General features: G+C 43.4%; 1 protein-coding gene across 2 annotated transcripts in view; it reads left to right on the forward strand.

The window, feature by feature from the left end:
* The window catches only part of RFC1 (replication factor C subunit 1), an 82352-nt gene that overhangs the window by 4645 nt on the left and 56814 nt on the right, over positions 1-20893 (forward strand). Inside the window, exons 1-4 of one of the 2 annotated variants that reach the window (XM_075930560.1) lie at positions 2938-3003; positions 3867-3995; positions 6288-6363; positions 10307-10423. In XM_075930560.1, coding sequence (XP_075786675.1) covers positions 2953-3003; positions 3867-3995; positions 6288-6363; positions 10307-10423 — 373 coding nt within the window. In that variant the 5' untranslated portion in view covers positions 2938-2952. Of the gene's footprint in view, positions 1-2937; positions 3004-3866; positions 3996-6287; positions 6364-10306; positions 10424-20893 lie in introns of those variants that run through there. The other variant, XM_075930561.1, reaches the window with a different exon arrangement.

Consider the following 20893-nt stretch of genomic DNA (forward strand, 5'->3'; position numbering starts at 1 on the left):
TAACAAGATTATTTTTTCCCTCTGGAAACAATGGGATGTCTGAGGAGTTTGCAGGATAATATAGCAATACTGAAAATAGTAAACAGAAGACACTTGAAGGACATGTACAGTCTTTTATTTTAGTAGCTTTAAGGTAAATTAAGCACTCAAATCTAACTTTATTCAGAAAGTGTGTTCAGATGGCTTATGTGCTATTATCTTGAAGCTTTGGCAATTTGCTGAGAAACTAATTTTAAACAATTGAAGAAAGCTTCTTCTGCCTTGATATGGGGATCGAGATGATTTGCAGCAAGAGAATGGAACATAGTGTTAACACAGACACAAATTTTGAAGTTACATGCCTACAGATACTGCATAGTATAGTCATAAGGTTATTATCAAAAGACAAGTGGTAGTATTAGCATGCACAGTGCTTGATGGATGAATAGAAGATGCTTGTTTGAGTTCACCAGTAATGGAAACAGGAACACTTACCCAGCCATTCAAGACAAATAATCCATTTTCTCTTGTCTATTAAAAATCATTAGCATTACTGAGCCACACTTATGTACTAAAGATGACCCCAATGGATTGTAGCTTAGGTCTTTTGTAGACTTTGCTTAGGGCACCTCTGTACTGGCATCAATGCATTACTAGAGTCAGGGATGTAAATGTCCCTCAAAATAGTTAATTGGTTAGATGAAGAAAATTGTATTGTTTAACCAATTAACTGTTGGGGGCAGGGCAGACAGGATGGAAGGACTTACTGGGACAGCTGACAGGCATGGTGGTGCGGTATGGCTCTGGGGCTGCTGTGGTCTGGCCAGTGCTGGGGTCCTGCCTGACCACAGTGTGACCCCCCCTTCTCCAAAGCCTTTCACCTGCTCACTCCATCCCTCCCCCATTCTCTCTCACTTTCACCATACTGGGGCAGAGGCTTGGGGTACAGGCTCTGGTCTTGGATCAAGGGATTTGGAGTGAGAGGGGCTCTGAGCTGAGCTTGGGGCAGGCAATAGGATGCCAGAGGGGGTTCTAGGTGTAGGCTCTGGGACGGTGTTTGGATGCAGGGGTGCTTGGGGCCAGGGCAGGGGCCTGTGTGTATGAGGGGGTTCATGACTGGGTTAGTGTTTCAGAATGTGGGCTCCAACTGGGCACTGCTTACCTCAGGTGGCTCCTGGGTGGTGGTGCAGTGAGGCTAAGGTAGGCTCACCCCTGCCCTAGCCCTGTACCACTCACAAAAGCAGTCAGCAAACTTAGTCATGTTGTGTCCCCTTTCTGCTCTATGGAGATAGGATATACAGTGGGAGAGGGGGCACCTTGACATCAGCACTCCTGCTCTCCCTCCCCTGCCCTGCACTTCACAGCAATCAGGAAGCTCCTAGGGGTGGGTGGAGGCAGCTCCAAGGCAAAGGGCAAGAGGTGCACAGCAGTAGGGGGAGGGGCAGCTGAAGTGCCCGCACTTGATAGCCTCTTGGCCAAACCAGTCAGGATCACCTGTCAGAGGCTCCAAGATTTACCAGTAGATCCTGTTCTACTGGTTGGTGACCACTGCATTAACAGGTCATTAACTATTCCAACATAACTTTACATTTAAACTAAAAGGATATAACTAACTTAAACTCACACCTATGAGGACTGATATTTAAAAGTGAAAATGAAATGTCTTCCTCCTAATTAGTTTGTAGTAGAAGTGAATATATTATGGCTGAACCCAAAGGTCCCAGGCAGCATTGTAATAAGTTTTTTGTGTAGGTGGATTTTTCACATATCAACAAGACTGTAAAATTGGTGATAGTGATTCAGAGGAAGATGCAGTGCTTGAAACTACTTCAGTCATTGTTTGAGGTTGACAGCATGCCTTTAGATTTTAGAACTATCCAATTACAGTAAAAATTCATAACTTGTAAATTACCATTATTACCCTTGTGGCAAGATAGCTAAGTACCACTAATAGGCTACGTCTACATTGGCATGATTTTGCACAAGAATTCTTTTGCGGAAGAGTTCTTGTGCAAAAACTCTTCCAGAAGAGAGTGTCTACACTGGCATATGCCTTTGTGCAAGAGATGTGCTTTTGCGCAAGAGCATCCGTGCCAGTGTAGATGCTCTCTTGCGCAAGAAAGCTCTAATAGCCATTTTAACCATAGGGCTTTCTTGTGCAAGAAATTCATGTTGCCTGTCTACACTGGCCTCTTGCGCAAGAGCAGTTGCGCAAGAGGGCTTATTCCTGAGCAGGAGCATCATAGTTCTTGCGCAAGAAGCACTGATTTCATACATTAAGATGTCAGTGTTCTTGCGCAAGAACTAGTGGCCAGTGTAGACAGGCAGCAAGTTTTGGCACAAAAGCGGCCACTTTTGTGCAAGATCATGCCAATGTAGACACAGCCATAGAGTGGTACTAATTATTTAGGTCTCAACCCTTTATGGAGGTACACATGAGGAGATCCTTATGGAAATAGTCCCGTTTACTTCAGTCCAAAAACATCTTCTTAAAGAGTCAACATCTTAATTGTAATTGAAATCTAACAAGTTTAAGTTTTCATTAAAGTAAAACTTCTAAAACAAGACTACCATTCAAACCCTGAGAAATAAATTACAGGCTTTATCAGAAAAAAAAAAAGGCTAATTCTTACTTAACAAATCACATGTTCTATTTTGTCTTCTGACTCCTCCTCACAAAGGAGCCAAAGTAGTATACTTTCATATCAAACTTATCTAGAATAAGTCTTAGTGGCTCTACAAGCTTGTGAAAATATGCAGAAATATTAACAGCATGACCAATACTTAAAAATCAAAACTAACATTACTCACAGTTCATAAGAAAATACTATTGGTCTTAGTACTCATTGGAAACTAAGGTGAACTCTAGAGGGGGTAAATTAGACAGTGGTGTTACCTGGGTAGAATATAGTCAAAGGCCACACCCTCCACCTGCTATAAATTCAGACCAAATGATTCTATGCTGCTCCTATAATGGTTGCCATTACAATGGATGCAATACCTGGAGTTAATGATGTTAAACAGGTATAACAAACTAGATGATTCTTTTTTAAAGTAAATAGTAATACTAAGGGCTTTTAAAAGATGCTGGGTCTATGTTTTTAAGAAAGCTATGTGCTCATACAAGATATTCCTAAGGTTCAAACCTTTTATTTCTGCAGGTAGAACACTTTTTTGGTTCTTATAGTGGTAGGAAATATCGTCAGTATGTTATCCCTTTGAGATCTGTGGGTTGATTAACATTGTTGAACTTGAGAAAAATGATCAGATACTTGCTTGCTGGAGAGCTATACCAAACACTTTGCTAATGCTAAAGCCATGGTGAAATGACCAATTTCTCCCAGATTGTGAAAAGGTGGAGGGTGCTATTGTTCAATATCCTGAAGTTATTCATGAGTTTTGCTGAGGAGTTTCATCTGTTAGGTTCTATCCTACAGATAGGTAGGTTATTCATTTGATCTATAAAAGACTCTGGGTTATACTTGTCAGAGTTTACTGAATATTTTGGTGCTACTTGCAACTGTTTGTTAATCCTCTGTCCTGTTAATGATGTGACTCTTTGTTATACATTGCAATATAATGGCTGGCAGAGGTATTCCACTAAGGGAAAAGTGGGCGCTTGAAATGATCGGTAGTGGAAAGGAAAGCTGCTGCCATGGGTGCCTCAACTGAACAAAGGTTGCTCTGCATCTGCAAGTCCTATAAACAGGAATACATTCAGTTCTTCAGGTATTAAAACGAACTTCTAGATCAGTGAATAGCAGAAGAGTTGCTGAGAGAGTAATTTGCTTTTAAAAAAAAAATTATCTTGCTCTTTTGTGGAGGGAAAGGTTGAAGTATTGTATGTTGCCTTTTTAACCCTCTCTCCCCTCCCCCCGTTTTATTAGGATATCAGAAAATTCTTTGAGGTTGTATCTACTGGCAAGAAACGTGAAGGTGAGACAGTGAAAAAGTCAGAGAAAACCAAAAATGGAGAAGATACATCCAATAGGAAGAAGAAAACCAAGGAAATCAAGGTCAGTTTGTTTTCCTCAGCTGCATGCTATTCTGGGCTTGGATTTGAATGTTGCTGTGCTATGGGACTGCTCAAGTCTGTGGCTCTTTCCTTACAACTTGTTCTTGGTTTAAATGTTATTTTCAGTGGTTTCTCACAAGCAACTGATAAATGTTTGAGTAATTTCTCTGTAGTCAAAATTCCAATTGGTCTTTACAGTCAGGGGAACATTTTTACTTGTATGTTTTAATATGGTACTCTGGAATGTTGTCTGTTTTAATATGGTACTCTGGAATGTTGTCTATAATAACATAGTCTTCCATAGTAGTCAGTATTTCTGCTTTCTGAAGAGCATTTAGGCTGGGGTTTATGTCTTGTGTGGCAATGAGAAGTGGAAAAGGAGAAATATGTTTCCTAAATCAAATTTGGCTAATAAAACTGAGCAAACACAGTTCTCTAGTCTTAGAACTATTTTCTAGGTTGGATTTAAGTTATAGCAGAAGTTACTTCTGTTTCTGCATCCCAATCTTCTTGTAACATCCTTTTCTTATAGGATAAAAAAACTTAGTTTTCCATGTACTGCGGGGGGCGGGGAAGATTCTGATACTGTCATGGAAACAATCCTATGAAATATATAAGCAAATTCTGGTAAGGTCCTGATTATGTAAGGAGCTCTGTTCAGGCAAATGCCTATTTATTTATTGTGTTTACATCCTCAGGCACCCTTGATATAACTTATATTGCTGTCTGTAGGGTGTATTTTTAAGATAAGCTGCCATTCTTGAGCTTCCAAACTATTTTTGCGATTGTCTGATACCTGGGGAAAAAAGATTGTCACTTTTGTACAGGGCACTACCTACATGAAGCTCATTATAGGCTCAGAATCAAAGTATGTAATGGGATATTGTTAACATTAGGGTAATTAATGTGAGTAGAAAGCATAATCAGAATGCAACTCTGTCTCAAAAGGATATAACAAAGTGGGCGGGGAGTTCAGAGGCAAGTGATAAAAATGAATAGAGGCATGGAAAGATTTCTGAATTAGGAGAGATTGAAAAGATTCACTGTTTTAGCTCAGAGACCGCTAGTGAGAGGGAAGATAAGGATACAAAATAATAAATTGTATAGAAAAGGTGAATTTGGTACATCTCTTTACCCTCATAACTCAAGAACAAGGAGCTGTGCAACAAATTTAAAACTGGTAAGAAAGAATTTCCTTATACAACCCCTAGTTAATTTGTAGAACTGAAAACGTAATTACGGTACGTAAGAATGGACATCTTGGTCAGACCCAGTAGTACATCTAGCCCAGTTTCCTGTCTTTCAGTGCTCTAGAGGGGATGAATGGAAAAGGTAATCATCAGGTGATCCATCCCATCACCCATTCCTAGCCCTGACAAAAAAAGGCCAGGGACAGCATCCCTGCCATTCTAGCTAATAGACATGATCTATCCTGCATGAATGTATGTAGTCCTTTTTTAACCTCTGTTAAAGTCTTGGCCTGACAAGGGGTTTCACAAGTGTAATGCTTAGTAGATTTCAAAATAGAATTGAACATTTCCTATGAATAATAGATACATATACATTTACATTAGATAGGAATAATATATTTTCGCAAGTGTTATAAATGACTACATTCTACCCAGGGGTATAAAAAGGGTTAAAAAATACTGTGTAGCTGATGACAGTTCCATCAGTTACATGTTTAATGGGCACCCTGGCCCCAAGGGCTCCTGGCTGTGTGGGAGTTTAACCATTAACAGGAACTGATTCGTCCCTAGTCAGTCAGAAGACAACCACCAGTTTGTCTGGTTCAGGAAGAAAGCTCCCATTTAGGCAGATGACAGTACAGTTGTTTGTTACAATATTTTTTACAACTTCCATTTAAGTGTGTATGGGATTGGCCACTATCAGACTGGCAACTAGACTAGATGGTATCACAGATCTATTTGTTATGATAGTTAAAAAAAGAGGGAGCAAACAAATAATATATTAGCTAGTACATTTATTTCTGCAGGTGCCCAGATGGTTTTATTTCTGATTAGATTAGTTGTCCAAATTCCATAAGGCTGTTTAAAATTTCAGAGGTTTTGAGGATGATGTTTGATAATTTTAATTTTAAGCTTTCATTCCTTTATTGCATTTCTGTTTTATAGCTACTTAAGTACAAACTTATAGTTTAAATTCTCAGATTTATTTTTACACATGAACATTACCATGTTTCTGCTAGAAATTAATGTAATGCAGTTCAGTAACTAGAAGTTGTAAGCATAGAAATAACTTGATAGTGTAAATAATGGACTTTTACTACTAGGTGAAGAGTTCAACTAATGAAGATGATACCAAACGAAAGCAGACAAACAAGAAAAAAAGGATAATCTATGATTCAGGTAAAATGTTTTACCGCTTTAGAATGCCACTTTGTGTCTTTTGTAGTACTGCTAGTTAAAATTGAGGGTTAGCAGGTAATTGCCTCTCAATAAAACACACTTAAAAAAACCCCCAGACTCTTAGATGATTGTGCTGAAGAACAAATAAAAACATTTTAAATACACTATGCTTTTGGTTTTTAGTGGCAAGAGTCATTCATTGCCTGGCTGTTACCACTATGAACAGTTACATCTTACGTTGTTGCTCTTCAGTATCACAAAATGCAGCATTGCATCTGTAGTAATATTTGTTAGAAAAGCTAACCCTATATATGTATGCAAAATAACTTTCACTAGATCTCCGTCAATAATTGGAGAAACCCAGATCTGAAGTTTAAACTAGAACTGGCTTACTCGGTGACTTTCAAAATGGTAGCTGTAAAGGATGTTTTCTATTTTAAGAGTCTTGGCAGTTCATTTTTTTGTTGTTGCAATTTTAAGGCCTCCAATTCAGAGGTCCAATCTGCTTGAGTAAAGCTCTGTATGAGAGACACAGGAGTCTGGTGATGTAGGAAAAATTTGCAGGATCGGGGCCTGTATTGCTGATATTTAATATTGAATAGGTTTGTAAGATTACTTCTGCAAGTTAACTTGCATGTCCATTTGTACCTGTCTTGACATGCAGACATTGATAAGCATTTGTTCTGTGCTTTTACATATTTAAAATTTCATGCTTTGAAAAAAGTAAAATTGAGTTGAAAGGACTGCTCAGTCCACTCTTATACAATATCTGGAGGATAATCAGTATACATTAGAATAGGGTTTATAAAGTTTTTCAAGATTTAAAAAACCCCCTAAGTATTAAAAAATTTAAAGCTTTCTGGTTTCTCCCATTGTTACTGTCATTTCTTCCTCCTCTGAATGCTGAAGCCTCATAGCGTTATAACATTGGAAAAAAGATTACAGGCCTCCCTACAGTTTGTGTCTTTCATTGCAGACTGTTGATTGATTTTGCTTTCATGCTGCTTCAAGAGTACAAGGTTGGGCTAATTTTAAAAGAAAACAGTGGGATGCTTTTAACATGCAGAACCCATACATAAATAAGCTTGCCAGAATGTTGTCATTGCATATACATGAAAATGAAGAGAAATAGTATATTAAGCTGATCCTTATTTCAAAATTAGTGGGTACAGCCCACTTCAATCGACATATTTTGTTAGTTTTTAAGGTGCTACTAGACTATTTGTTGTGTTTTAAGTTTTTCTAGTTAGACTAACTCGGTTACTCCTCTGAAGCTTTCAAAATTAGTCTTTAATGCAACATATAGTACAGAATGAACCTCCTAAATCTGGGACTTTCTGGTCTGGCAATATCCATGGTTTGGAAGGACCAGCAGTGTTGCTGGATCAGAGAGCCCTGGCTGTGGGAATGCGAACCTGCTGGGAGTTCCAGCCAGGCAGGGCAGCAGTGGGGGCTGGGGAGCCATTTCACCAAGGTGCCCCAGTCTGGGTTGGCAGTAGCTGGTGAGCCCCATCCCTGGGCAGGACAGCAGTGGGGCCACCACCAGCAGCTGATGAGCCTCTTCCCCATGAAGCCCTGGCTAGACAGGGCAAAGTAAAGCCGGAGCCTGAGCCAAGTCCTACAGCGCTGGGGCCTAGTTGTAGTGGGGCTGGAGCAGAGCCAGGTGCAGGGAGGGGCAGCATGTTAGGAGGGCAAAGCATGGTCCTTCCCTGACCTGGAAAATTCCCTCATTTGGGACTGGTGGTGTCATGAGGTGGTGGAGCAGGGAGGTCCAACCTGTATATGCAAACTAGCAATACATCATTAATTTACTGAGTGCCAGCAGTGTGCCTGGCACTGTCTCCATGGTGCGGGGGAAAGAGGGGGGGTGGATGAAGGGGCAGAGTTGCAGGGTCCCAGAGCCTGCTTGTGCCGCCCCCAGGAGATAACCCTGCTGTGGCTCTGCATTTTAAGCTCTTAGTACATTAAAAAAGCAGAGCCTCAGCAGGGTTAGTTCCCAGGGCCAGCGCAAGCCAGGACTGCTTAGCCCCGGCTCACACCACCCCCGGGAGCTAACCCTGCCGTGGCTCTACAGTTTAAATGTAGTAAGAGCTGGGTTGCTGCATGTGCAGCTCCAATTACATTTAAACTACAGAGCTGCAGTAGGGGTAGAAAGCACCCCTCTCCCCATCAACTAATCAAGTAGTCAATGGAAATTCCCTCAACTACTCGATTAGCTGATTAATTGCAATTTAACATTCCCTAGCTCACAGTCCACAATGACTAGGGCCTTACCAAATTCATGGCCCATTTTGGTCAATTTCATGGCCATAAGCTATAATAGTAAATTTAATTATTTCAGTTAGTTAATTAAATCTGAAATATTCATGGTGTTGTAATTGTAGGGCTCCTTACTCAAAAAGGAGTCATGGGGGTAGGTCTCAAGATTACTGTAGGGTGGCTTGTGGTACTGCTACCTTTACTTCTGCACTACTGCAGATGATGGCACTGCCTTTAGGCTACATCTATACTGCACGGTTTTTGCACAAAAACAGCTATTTTTGTGCAAAAACCCATGGAGCGTCCACACCTCAAATGCGCTTTTGCACAAGTAAATTAACAGTCAAACAGCAGAACAGAAGGCTTTTGCTGGTGTAGGTAAATCTCCTTTTACGAGGCATAACGCCTTTTTGCGCTACATCTCTTGCGCAAAAAGGCAAGTGTGGACACTCCGAAGGGGTTTCTTGCATAAGAAACTTCTATGAGAAAAAGCACAGGTGCTCTGGTGGCCATTCTCAGAGCTATTCATCCTGCTTAATCAGTTAAACCTTAACCAGTTAACGCTAAGGCTACATCTACACTACATGCTTTCTTGCACAAGAGTGTTCATGCAGTGTGGATGCTGTCTTGTGCAAAAGCACATGGCTTTTGCGATGTGCTTTGAGGTGTGGACATGCTCTTGTGCAAGAAGTTTTTGCGCAAAAACTCTTGTGCAAAAGGCTGCTTGTGCAAGAAGCATGTAGTGTAGATGTAGCCTTAGCGTTAACTGGTTAAACCTTAGGTTTAACTGATTAAGCAAGATGGAGTTCCCAACCCCTGTATTCCTGGCTGATGCTTCCAGTTCCTCGCCCTGGCTGATGCTGCCTCCAGTGGCCCCTCCTGGCATGCCTGGCTTCGTGTGGGGCTTCTGGCTCCTGCCCCAGCCCAAAGTGTGGTGTGTCCAGTGGGGCTAGATCAGCCTTCTGCTTACAGAAGGCCACAGGCAGGGGGCTGCTCCCAGGTACCAGTTAACTGTTACCTGGTAAGCATCACCCAGTATCAGAGGCAGCAGCACAGGAGGAAGAGAGGGCAGGCAGGCGGGATGCTGGAGTAGCTTCTGTCTGTGGCAGCTAGGCAGGAGCCAGATTGTGCTGAGAGCTGTTTTTTAAACAGAGGCAGCAGGATGAGGTGGAAGGGGGCTCCCCGGGAGCGGGGCCAGAGTACACTGTCTGCTGGTCCCACTTCCAGATATCATCAAATAACCATGTAACTGCTAAGATTTGGTGCAGTTACATGATTATTCAATTATATGATATCTAACACCCCTACTGTTCCCTCCCTCTACATTCTGCCAATTGGTGTGAAAAAGTCCTTTGGTCATGTACTGGAGTTTACGTTTTAGGCTCCAGGTATGTCCTACAGCAGAAGCAGCATGCTTAGTTCAGGCAATAGGGAATGCTGCTTTTTGTCAAACAAAAGCTCTGGGTGATTGATGGCTTCTTAAGGAAATCCCATTTAGTCCTTGTCCTATTTGAAGGATGGCAGCCACAACAGAAGTCTCCTAAATTAGAGGTACTGCTTTGCTGAATCTCAGAATACAGAGAAAAACGAAGTCCTTTTGTTCTTATAACCGATGTCTTGAACTGTTGTTTAAAGACTATATGTATTTAGAGGATAATGATACTCATCCTTTGGTCAAATACAGATTCAGATGAAGAGAGGCAGTCGGTAAAGAAATCTAAGAAGCCATCAGAGAGAGAAACATCCTCTTCAAAACCTGTTAAAGTTCTTAAGAAGGATCCTGTTTATGTTTCAGAAACAGGTAATGTGTGAAGCACATGATCTATTCAGCTGTTATCAGAGGGTTGCTGTTACTAAATATCTAAATAAAATTGACATCATATTTAAGGAGGAATCTTTTTTTTTTTTTAAGGGGAAAAATAAGCTTTAGTGAAGTGCCATTTCCAGGCTAGCAAAGTCTTCAACAGACAAAAGTGATGGGATGTTGAATGGTCATTGGAGCTTTTAAGGTCCTCTCCTCCCTTTCGTGTTGGAGATGGTGGTCAGTTTTTTATGATGTCTGGTCAGGTGTTTTATCATCTCTCCTTACTTTCATTGATTTAGTCAGGAATGTCATTTCAGGAATTGGCAGATATACTTCTTTCAGATTCCTTGAGTGATAATGTTTTTAATCCATAGGTGTCAGGGATAAAGATGTTAACTAGTGGTTAACTTACTAGTAGTTCCATCAACTACTCAACTAGTAGATAGGCACTTCTGCATTCCTCCTTTGAAATTTATAAGAGTCTCTACTGGGGCTCGTGTACATTTCAAAGGAGGAATGCTGAACTCCATGTGCAGAAGCCCTACGACATCCCTCCCTCTGCTGGGTAGAAACCCCCATCATTCCATCCTGTTGCAAGCAGAGATCCCAAGCTCCCCCATCCCAGTCTGGTAGGTACAGAATGGGGGAAGGGATGAGGGGGCTTTACGAGGAGCACGTTAACAGTCTGTATGTGGCTCACAAGCGACGGTTTGGCCACTACTACAGGCAGTCCCCGAGTTATGTGGATTCGACTTACGTCGGATCCGCAGTTGCGAACGGGGATTTTCTCTCCCCGGAGGACTGGAGCGGCGAGACGCCTGGTCCCGCCGCCCGCCTCTTCCAGGGCGAGAAAAGCTGCTCCCTGTCTCCCTGGTCTGCTGGGGGAGCCAGCAGACCAGGGAGACGCGGAGCAAAGTGGCGGAGGACCTGGGCCGGACCCGCGGCGCTGATCTGGAAGCGCCGCAGGTCCGGCCCCGGGTCCTCCGCCGCTTTGTTCAGCGTCTCCCTGGTCTGCTGGCGGGGGACACAGCTAGTGCCCCCCTCCAGCAGACCAGGAAGACATGGAGCAAAGCCCGGGGCCTGTAGTGGAGCAGGTGGGGCGCTGCCGGTTGGTCCCGCAGCACCGCTCCTTGGCGCTACTGGACCAACCCAGCATCACCCGAGCTGCTCTGCCCCAGGAGTCCTGATTCAGCTGTTGCTGATCAGTTTCAGCAGTGGCTGAATCAGGACGCCTGGGGCAGAGCAGCTGGGGTGCTGCTGGGTTGGTCCAGTAGCGCCGAGGAGCGGCCGCGCTACTGGACCAACCCAGCAGCACCCGAGCTGCTCTGCCCCAGGCGTCCCCAAGTCAGCCGCTGCTGAAACTGACCAGCGGCTGACTACAGGAAGCCCGAGGCAGAGTTGCTCTGCCCCGGGCTTCCTGGAATCAGCTGCTGATCAGTTTCAGCAGCAGCTGACTTGGGGACGCCTGGGGTTCTTAAGTTGAATCTGTATGTAAGTCGGAACTGGCGTCCAGTTTCAGCCGCTGTTGAAACTGATCAGTTTCAGCAGCGGCTGAATCTGGATGCCAGTTCCGACTTACATACAGATTCAACTTAAGAACAAACCTACAGTCCCTATCTTGTACGTAACCCGGGGACTGCCTGTACCTTCCTACTCCTTATCAGTATTTTCATACATGCAAGGATCACATGAGCTCTCCTAGCCATAGCATCATGCTCGGAGCTCCTGTTCAGCTGATTATCCCCAAATTCTTTTCTGTTAGTTTCCATAATGTAGCCCCATATCCTGTGTAATCTCCATTCTTTGTCCCTACGTGCACGACCTATTTAACTGTATTTAAAACACACATTGTTCAAATGAGCCCAGTTTACTAATCTGTCTGTATATGAGAGTATTCATTTATAATTTGTCATCTGCAAATTTTCCCAGAATATTTTTAGATTCCCCCTCCCCCCCAGATTTATAAAGTTATTGGTTAGCAATGATTTCAAGAACAAATACCTGAACACATTCTTTGGAGAGCAAGTGACAATAGTACATTTTTAGATTTGTTATGTAATGTGGTGGTGTGATTGAGTGTTTATGCATCTGACAAAATAGGAACATTGGTCAAGGTTAATAGTGAAATCCCTGAAAACTGCAGCTCAAGGTTACTCTTATCTAGTGAGTTCTAGGTACACACAGAGGTTGACTTAAGCTATGATGAAAGCAATTTCTTTCTACAAAGGTTGATGTTTCGTTCATTTTTTTTGCTAATGTGTGTGTAATTCATTTATTGATTTCATTGGAACTGAATAATCTTTTCTAGACAGGCAAGCATACTTTAATTAGCTTATGTGTTAAGCCAGTAACTGTTTCAACATAAAAAATAAATTGACTCTGAGTCCATGATGATGTCAGCAAATGTTGATGTTTTGTTCAGGTAGAGAGATGGATATGATTTGAGCTAACATTTAGAGGGGCTTTACATTCTGTGGACTTTGAATTTTGTTTATTTTTTGTACAGTAAACTTCCGATAATCCGACACCTTTAGGACCCAGGGGGTGCCGGATTATCAGATTTGCCGGACTATCGGAAGGGGGGCTATGAGGGGTCTGTGGTGGGGGGGGATGCCATCCCAGACCCCTCATAGCCCCCCCTTCCGATAGTCTGGCTCTGCCCCAGGCGTCCCTGATTCAGCTGCTGCTGGTCAGTTTCAGAAGCGGCTGAATCTGGGACGTCTGCAGCAGAGCAGCTGGAGTGCTTCCGGGTTGGTCCGGTGGCGCCGACCCTTGGTGCGGTGAGACCAGCCTGGCAGCACCCCAGCTGCTCTTGGGAATGCCTGGGGCAGAGCAGCTGGGGTGCTGCCGGGTTGGTCCCGCAGCGCCGCTCCTCGGTGCTACTGGACCAACCCGGCAGCACCCCTGCTGCTCTACCCTAAGTGTCCCCAAGTCAGCCTCTACTGAAACTGACCAGGGGCTGATTCCAGGAAGCCCGGGGAAGAGCAGCTCTGCCTCTGGCTTCCTGGAGTCAGCTGCTGGTCAGTTTCAGCAGCAGCTGAATCGGGGACAGCTGAGGCGCTGCTGGGTTGGGTCCCGCAGCCCCGAGGGGCAGCGCTATGGGACCAACCCGGCAGCGCCCCAGCTGCTCAGCCCTAGGCATCCCCGATTTAGCCGCTGGTCAGTTTTAGCAGCGGCTGAATCGGGGAAGCTGGGGGCAGAGCAGCTCCAATGGTCTGGCTGCCTGGAGCACTTCCGGTTTCCTGATGGTGCCGGACCATCAGGAGTTCCAGACCATCAGATGCCAGACCATCCGAGTTTTACCGTACTACTCTCAGAGCCTTTCCCCAAGCTGCTTTGAATTTTTAGTTTTCCCCTGTCAGTTTCTCTGACAGCAGCATTAGCATTACTTTTGTTGGTGTAATCAAGATATTGCTGCTCACATTAAAATATATTTTTCTAAAAGCTATCCAAATCCATTCAGTTCAAAATTATTTCCTTTAATTGTTTAAAACTTTCATGAAATTGTTCCTGTCACAGATTTTTTTTCCTCAGACTTTTTTGTTTCATGCAGTCTTTCCACTTCTTGTGTGATAATCTTATTTGCAGAAATTATTTGTCTGAAATATCCTTTTTGTAGTTCAGTTAGTCTTCATGCTCCTCCAGATATCATCTGAAGGCTGTATTTCGTCCTTTGTCCTTGTAAATTTATTTTTTGCTGTTTAACTCTGTATTTTGGAATTTGATTTATGATAAATGCTATATGAGTTAAAGTTGCATTGTTTTGCAGAAAAGAATAAATGACTGAATTAATGAAATGGTTAATTTTTTTCTATTTATCTTACTGTTGCTTTTGTGCTGTACAGGCCACTAGGTTTACCTTGTCTAATCCCACAACAAATATTTTTCATCATTGCTGTGTACTTGGTTAAATCAAACTCTGTTCATTTAGCTTATTGATTGTCAAGGACAGAACACCATTAATTTTACAAGTAAAAGGAAGGGCTATTTATAAATACCTCCCTTGCTAAGCATTGTCTCTGGTAAAATAGTCCAGTAACTTGGGAGAAATCCAAATACTTCTTGTACCTGTTAAATAACATTTACTTTTTACTGTTTAATGAAGTATGGGACCTTGAGCTTTGTTTGTGGAAGATGACCTGTTACTATGCTGCATTGAACCTTGTCTGGTTTCATCAGGGTTTGCTAGTTGGCAAGAACTGTGTGGGGTTGGTTGTGTGTGTGGTGGTGTTTTTTTTTTTTTTTTAAAGCTCTTAAATACCCCTGACTATTAACACAGATGACAGTATCCTCGTGGATGTGTCTTGATTGCAACAATACTTGTGTATGGCAAAACTAACACTTTTCACTGATGCTTTACAGCATTAATATACAATTCCAGTTAAATCTAGGGAACAAAGTATCCAAACTGATGTGTGGGAAGGATTGTTTGTGATGGAAAATTATCTCTTGAGAGAGGTTTTGTGTGTGTGTGTAACAAAAAATAAAATTACTACTGAATTTGAACTTTGAAGTTTACAGGAGAGTAAGAAGGGCCCAGTGTTTAGGGAGGAAGTCTGAATCTCAGTAAACCAGGGTTTCCCACTCTTCCTGTGTGACTTTTGGGCAAGTCACTTAGTCTTTCTTCTTCAGTTCTCTGTGAAAGGGGGGGGGGGAGTGACAACAAAACTCTTCTATCTCAGAGGGGTGTTGTGAAGATAAATTCATTAACAATTGTGAGACAGTCACATATGATGGTAGTTATATAAGTAATTTATAGTGTGTCTTCACTGCAAAGAGAAACCTGTGACATGGAGTCTGAGCCTAGGTCAGTTGACTCCGGCTAGCAGAGCTCAGGCTGAAGGGCTAAAAATGAGTCTAGACATGCTTCCTTGGATGGGAGCTTGCGTTCGAAGACTTTCTCTGCTTGCTGGGTTTCAGAGCATAGGCTCCAGCCCAAGCATAAATGTTTGCCTGTTGTTTTTCTCCTTGCAACCTGAGCCCCGTGAGTTCAAATCAGTTGATCAGGGCTCTGAGAGTATATTGTGGGGTTTTCTTTGAAGTGTAGACTAGGGATGTGACAGTGTAGTCAAGAACACAGTTAACTGATGAGCCTGGGCTCCTCGGTTAACCTTCTTGGTTACGTGCAGGCCGTCACCTCTTCTGCCCCCCTCTCCCGGTGATGGGGGGCAGATGCAGTGCATGTGGGGAGCTGACTGTCCAAATCGACTGTCCTCCCATGCTGCTGCTTCTGTATTGGAGGCAGCAATGTGGGCAGGCAAGCAGGAACTGATATATGCAGGAAGCTGCTTCTGTGGAGCTGCCTGCTCCCCTTCCCCTCATGCTGTTGTCTATGATATAAATGAGACGCAGTGCTCATGGAGAGCCAGATTAAAAGCCGGATCCCTGTGAGCACTGGCTCCTGCCTTCTTCCCTCCCCCCACAGGTAAATGTGTATTCACTGCAATTTTCAGTGGATACGTGTGTACACACACACACTGGTGTAGACCTACATTCTGATAGCTACTATTAAATACTACTAGCTCTGTTAGTCTTTAAAGCACTTGATGAATTTTAATAGTTAATATAGTTAATATTTGATGCAAGTCTAATAGAGCTGTCAAATTACAGGAAAAAGCGAATTCAGAAAAATTTAACATAAGAGCTTGTAAAGCACTGCCAAGGTGTATTTCCTTGGTCCTGCCATGAAAACTTGAACATGTTTACTATCTGTATACTTTCTTTAATATAAGTGAGGAGAATTCACAGATGGAATTAAGTTTAAATGTTTGGTAATTTAAAGTAACAAGCCCACCTAGCTGTTGTATTAATACCTAGGGCTTGTTTTACTAATTTGGCATTCGCTCACTAATAACTCCTTCAAAGTATGGTAGATGTGTATTTAGTGCATGTGGAAATTTAAAAACTACAATCTTTATCTCTTCTGAATCAGTTCAATTGTGATGGCCATATTAGAAATGCACAAATATGCTGGTGATTTCCTGGCTGACTTCTGCTGTTGATAGTCCTGCTCCAGCAAAAGGGTTTTCACTGGGTGATAGCAGAGGAAGGTAGAAATGAAGAAAGCTGATATGATTGCAATTGATGGGAGAAATTCATCCCCTGAGTGAGCTTCTGGAGGAAGGAGGAGAGCCTAGTGTAACTGCCAACAAAGTATGCTGGTGTATTCTTACACCATAATGAAGTAATATTTGGACCATACTAATTCATTCATGTTTCTGCTTACTTCTCTGTGTTAGAAGTGCAATTTGTACAGGACTAGAGTTTTGCTTTTTAAAATGGCATACAGTCTATATAACAGTTTTTCATCAAAGTTACTGTTTATGTGCTTTATTCTTTCTAAGCATTCCATTTTATTATATATTGTGTATATTCTGTTGGCATCTTTACTCATGTTTTGTATGTGCATCACGTATTATGGGATAGGGATATGAAAGGTTAACCGGTAAATATCACCCTAAATGGATAATGCTTACCAGTTCTTGGTAAACCGAGTGGGGAGCAGCTTCTCACTAGGAATGTAAGCGACTAGTTGTTTTCTTCTCCCCTCTCTCCCCATCCCCATTGCCTCTATCACAAAGAAGCAGCAAAGGGGGGGGGGGGTGAGAGGAGAGGTTGCTGAGGGAACTGGCTTAAAAGCTGGCTCCCTCCAGCATCATGGGAGAGGGCCAGGGGCGCAGCGGCGGCCAACTTTGAAATGTACAATAGTCCCCACTGAGTCTCTTGTGCATTTCAAAGAGGAAGTGCTGCTTGGGGCCAGCGGGGTACTCTGTGTCCCCCGTTGACTCCCGGCTCCATGTGGCGCTTCTGGTTTGAAATGTACAAGAGCCCCACCAGGCACTCTTGTACATTTCAAAGTTGGAACACCACTTGGAGACTGGGGCCAGCGGAGAGTTCCCCGCTGACCTGAGGCTCCATGTGGCACTCCCTCTTTGAAATGCACAAGAGCCCACACAGGGGTTGTTGTACACTCCCTGCCCCTCCCCCCCAAAAGGAAGTGCCGCATGGAGCCTGGGAATCAGTGGGACTCTGCACTAGCCCCAAGCTCCACGCAGCGTTTCAATTCTGGAAATGCACAAGACCCCCTACTGGGGCTCTTATACATTTCAAAGGCCGAACACTGTGCTAGATCTTATTGACTAATCAAATAGTTGATGGCAATCCCATTGGCTATTCGATTAGTTAATCAAAATTTAACATCCCTACTCCCCGCCTTCAGTGAGCAGGGCACTGCTACAGCTCTGCAGAGGGCCCGCTGCAGACAGAGGCTGCTCTTATCTGGAGCAGCCTTGGTTTGTGGTGAGCCTGGGCACCCTGTAGGTAGGAACTGCTCCGGCAGGGGCTTGGAGCCAGGTACCAGCAGTAGAGCGAGAACCAGCCCCAATGTGGGGCTGAGGATGGGCGCCTGTGTTGTGTCAGCCAGGCTGGAGTGATCCCCTGCATTGTTCCCTCTAAGATGCGTGCCTACATGGGTGTGCACAAATAACTTGAATCCCGCCCATCTCCTCAGCAGAGAGGTACAGTAGCAATCACCTTCCTGGAAGGTAAGCCGCTGGTGGAAGGTTTGGTGCAAGAATCGGGGGGCTCAGCTGTTCGCGTGGCCAAGGCCCTGTCGTGGCTGCCCGATTGCTCCCTGGGTGGGTCCATGTGGTGGCTGCCCAAAGCTGGAGCCGGGCTATGGTTCAGCTGTTCCTGGGGTGACCACATCTTTCCTTTCCTCCTGCATCTCTTTCACCCCTCAGAGTTCTCTGCACCCCCCCTCCCGTCACGTCTCAGCCTCATTCACTGCAAACCCTGGGTGCTGGCAGCAGCTTCTCCTTGTCTCAGGTGGGGACTCACAGCCAGCTCTGCAAGGAGTAGCCTGGGGCAGTCCCTACCCTGCTCACAGGCTGCCCTGGGAGCAGTGCTCCCAGGGGAGGAGAGAGGGAGGAGGGGAGAGTCTCACTTGGGGAGGTGGGGAGGCATAACCTGGGAGCTGGGCTTGGGGTCTCTGTGCTGGGAGAGTCTTTTGGGAGCAGTGCCACTGATGGGTGCCATAGTGGTGCACATCTGAGCAAGCACCCATGACTTCATTGTTGGTGCACAAGACAAAACTCACTTTGCTCATGCCTGGAAAATCTTAGAGGGAACACTGGTTCTATAGCAACTTAGAGACTAACAAGAAATTATGTTGTGGTCATCCAGCCCAAATTAAAGTACAAACTATCTAGACGTCAAAAACAAAGACAGAACAAAAGTATCATTGCCTGGGGCAAGTGGAGGACGCTTGACCTTATTTTTTATATGTATCTTTGTTAGTCTCTAAGGGTATGTTGACACAGCAGGGCTAAAGTTAAATTAAGCTATGAAACTTCAACTACATCAATTGCGTAGCTTAAGTTGAAATAGCTTAACTCAGCTTTTGGTGCTGTCTGCACAGCAGGAAGTCAAAGGAAGAACGCTCTTCCTTCAACTTCCCTTACTCCTTGTAAAATGAGGGTTACCATGAGTCGGAGTAAGAAGTCCTCCAGCTCAACATTATTCTGAAATAAAGGTTTGTAGTGTAGACGTAACATTATGTTACGTTGGAATAATGTCAGTTATTCCGAAATAACGGTGCTGTGTAGACATACCTAATGTGCCACAGGTCTGCTTGTTGTTTTTAAAGGTCTGCTTGTTGTTTAACACAGCTGCCCCTCTGAAAATTGTCTAAGGTAATTCCTCTGCTCTTTGATCGATAATACCAATTTGCCTTTTTTTACTCTGAGATGTCACACTTTTGGTATGACTATATTTTGTTTCCTGATACTGCTGTATTACAAGAGACAAGAGAACAAATTTAGCCGTTGGCCTCTGTGGCAAGAACAAGGTTAGTTTAATTTGAAAAATAAGGTCAAATCTCTCCCCTTCCCCAGGCAATGCTACTTTTGTTCTGTCTCTGTTTTTGACTTCTAGCTAGTTTAATTTGGGCTGGATGACTACAACAGTATTTCATTTTAAGCAGATTTGAGAGTTGCTAGGTCAGAATTTACTTGCTGAGGTGTAAGTTTACATAGCTCATATTTTCTCTCCAACATACAATTAATAATGAAAAAACTAGTATTTTAATTCACTGATCCAAAATAATCATTTGTCTGCTGTACCTAGAATTATTTTGTTCAGTATTATTCAGTTCCAACTGCCTTGTTTGCTTTTCCATGCTCTTTATAGCCTGTTTTTATTTCTGCTTATAAATAATATATACATGAAGACAGAACATGCTGTTTTCTTTTCTCTGCTATTTTAAAAGTAGTATTTTCCAGTTAAATTATAGTTTGAAAGATAATGCAAGAAATAAGAGTTATTATGGAAGCCCTAGGATCTCTGTTGGGAAAAGCAAAACCTCAGAGTTCAAGGGCATCGTTTTTGCTTTTGTACTATTGTTTTGCAGTTTTTACAGTAGAATCTATTTGTATTACATTAGCACCTAGGAACCCCAGTTAAGCATTCAGGGTGCTACAGAGCCTTCCTGTCTAGGAAGGAATACTGCAGAAAGGGGTCATCGTGGACCACAAGCTAAATATGAGTCAACAGTGTGACGCTGTTGCAACAAAAGCAAATGTGATTCTGGGATGCATTAACAGGAGTGTTGTGAACAAGACACAAGAAGTCATTCTTCCGCTCTACTCTGTGCTGATTAGGCCTCAATTGGAGCATTTTAGGAAAGATGTGGACAAATTGGAGAAGGTCCAGAGAAGAGCAACAAGAATGAATAAAGGTCTAGAGAACATGAGATACGAGGGAAGACTGAAAGAATTGGATTTGTTTAGTTTAGAAAAGAGAAGACTGAGAGGGAACATGATAGCAGTTTTCAAATACCTAAAAGAGTGTTACAAGGAGGACGGAGAAAAATTATTCCCCTTGTCCTCTGAGGATAGGACAAGAAGCAATGGGCTTAAACTGCAGCAAGGGAGATTTATGTTGGTTGGACATTAGGAAAAAGTCCCTGTCAGATGGTTAAACACTGGAATAAATTGCCTAGGGAGGTTGTGGAATCTCCATCTCTGGAGGTATTTGAGAGCAGGTTGGATAGACATCTATCAGGGATGGTCTAGAAGGTGCATGGTCCTGCCATGAAGGCAGGGGACTGAACTCGATGACCTCTCAAGGGCCCTTCCAGTTCTAGCATTCTATGATTCTGTATAACAAATAATGCAGTGTTGGCTTGAGGTATCACTTGGTGTAATCCATTACATGACTCCTGTCCACACTAGTTAAAAATTGTGTAGTGGGATAATCATGAAGTGTGGTGAGGGCTTGGGAGTCTGGGCGCAGCTCAGTTGGTGCTGTGAGGAGGGAGGCAGAAGCTAGTGTGTAGTTCAGTTGGGCGTCAGGAGGGACAGGGAGCTGACGCGCAGCTCAGCTGGGCTGTGGGAGGAGGGAGGGTGCCAGGAGCCAACATGTGGCTTATTTGGGCTGGGAAGGGCCATGAGCTTGCACATGGCTCAG

Source organism: Pelodiscus sinensis, chromosome 5 (assembly GCF_049634645.1).
Source record: "Pelodiscus sinensis isolate JC-2024 chromosome 5, ASM4963464v1, whole genome shotgun sequence".
Lineage (NCBI taxonomy): Eukaryota > Metazoa > Chordata > Testudines > Trionychidae > Pelodiscus > Pelodiscus sinensis.